This window comes from Aplysia californica, unplaced genomic scaffold (genome assembly GCF_000002075.1).
Source record: "Aplysia californica isolate F4 #8 unplaced genomic scaffold, AplCal3.0 scaffold00702, whole genome shotgun sequence".
In the NCBI taxonomy this organism is placed as follows: Eukaryota; Metazoa; Mollusca; class Gastropoda; order Aplysiida; family Aplysiidae; genus Aplysia; species Aplysia californica.
The window spans coordinates 141,189-142,056 of record NW_004797972.1 but is presented as its reverse complement, the minus strand read 5'-3'; the positions used below and the strand labels follow the sequence as shown (position 1 = coordinate 142,056).

The 868-nt window shown below is 39.6% G+C and overlaps 1 protein-coding gene across 1 annotated transcript in view; it reads left to right on the top strand.

Moving 5' to 3' along the window:
* LOC106013175 (stereocilin) overlaps window positions 1-868 on the top strand; it is a gene marked incomplete in the record, with an annotated part of 24,060 nt that overhangs the window by 976 nt on the left and 22,216 nt on the right. Inside the window, 1 exon segment of the mRNA XM_013088200.2 lies at window positions 167-266. Within this exon segment, the coding sequence (XP_012943654.1) occupies window positions 167-266 (100 nt within the window).

Sequence of the window (868 nt, the reverse complement as noted above, 5' to 3'; positions counted from 1 at the left end):
TCACACACTTTCCCCTCTCTATCTTGGCATCCTTCCTTCACCCTGTGCCTCACACACTTTCCCCTCTCTATCTTGGCATCCTTCCTTCACCCTGTGCCTCACACACTTTCCCCTCTCTATCTTGGCATCCTTCCTTCACCCTGTGTCCACTGCTACTACGTTACAGAGGCCTGTCATCCCTGCTACAGAACAACCCTCAGCGCTTGGAGGACATGGGCAGCATGATCGTGGACATCGATGTCAACCTAATGGGTACTCTAGACACGGTAAGACATATATTCTCGGTTGTGTTTTAATAATACTAGCAGGGCCCCCTTTCGATGAAAGGAATGATAGGTGCATCAATATCAACTGAAAGTTAGTGGCCTACTAGATTTACACTCTACTGGAATGGAGCAATAAATCTTGAGAGAAAAGTGACACACAACGTGTTTCCAAGTTACCAAATATATAATAGACGTATAGATAGATAATAAGATTATTATTATCCGCATTTCTGTTTTTGAGAACTACTCACACGCACGAAGAATGCAATGTGAAACGGAAGCAGTCCCCAGTCAAGTATGAAATGGCTAGAGGCAGAGTGAAAACATCTGAGAGCTTCGATTGGCAGGAAAAACCATCAAACCTGAGAAATCAAAAGGTAGTTTCCGAACTTTGAAAATATGCCCACATAACCCTTTCGGACAATTCTTGCCTGAATCATATTTTTTGTAGGTTTTATGGGCATCTGTGTAAAAAAGTTTTTACTGACCCCACAAACGGGCTTAGCTCCATTATAATAATAAGAAGTAATAATAATAATAATAATAATAATAATATTATTATTATTATAATATTATGATGATATAAACTAGTTTCGACAATT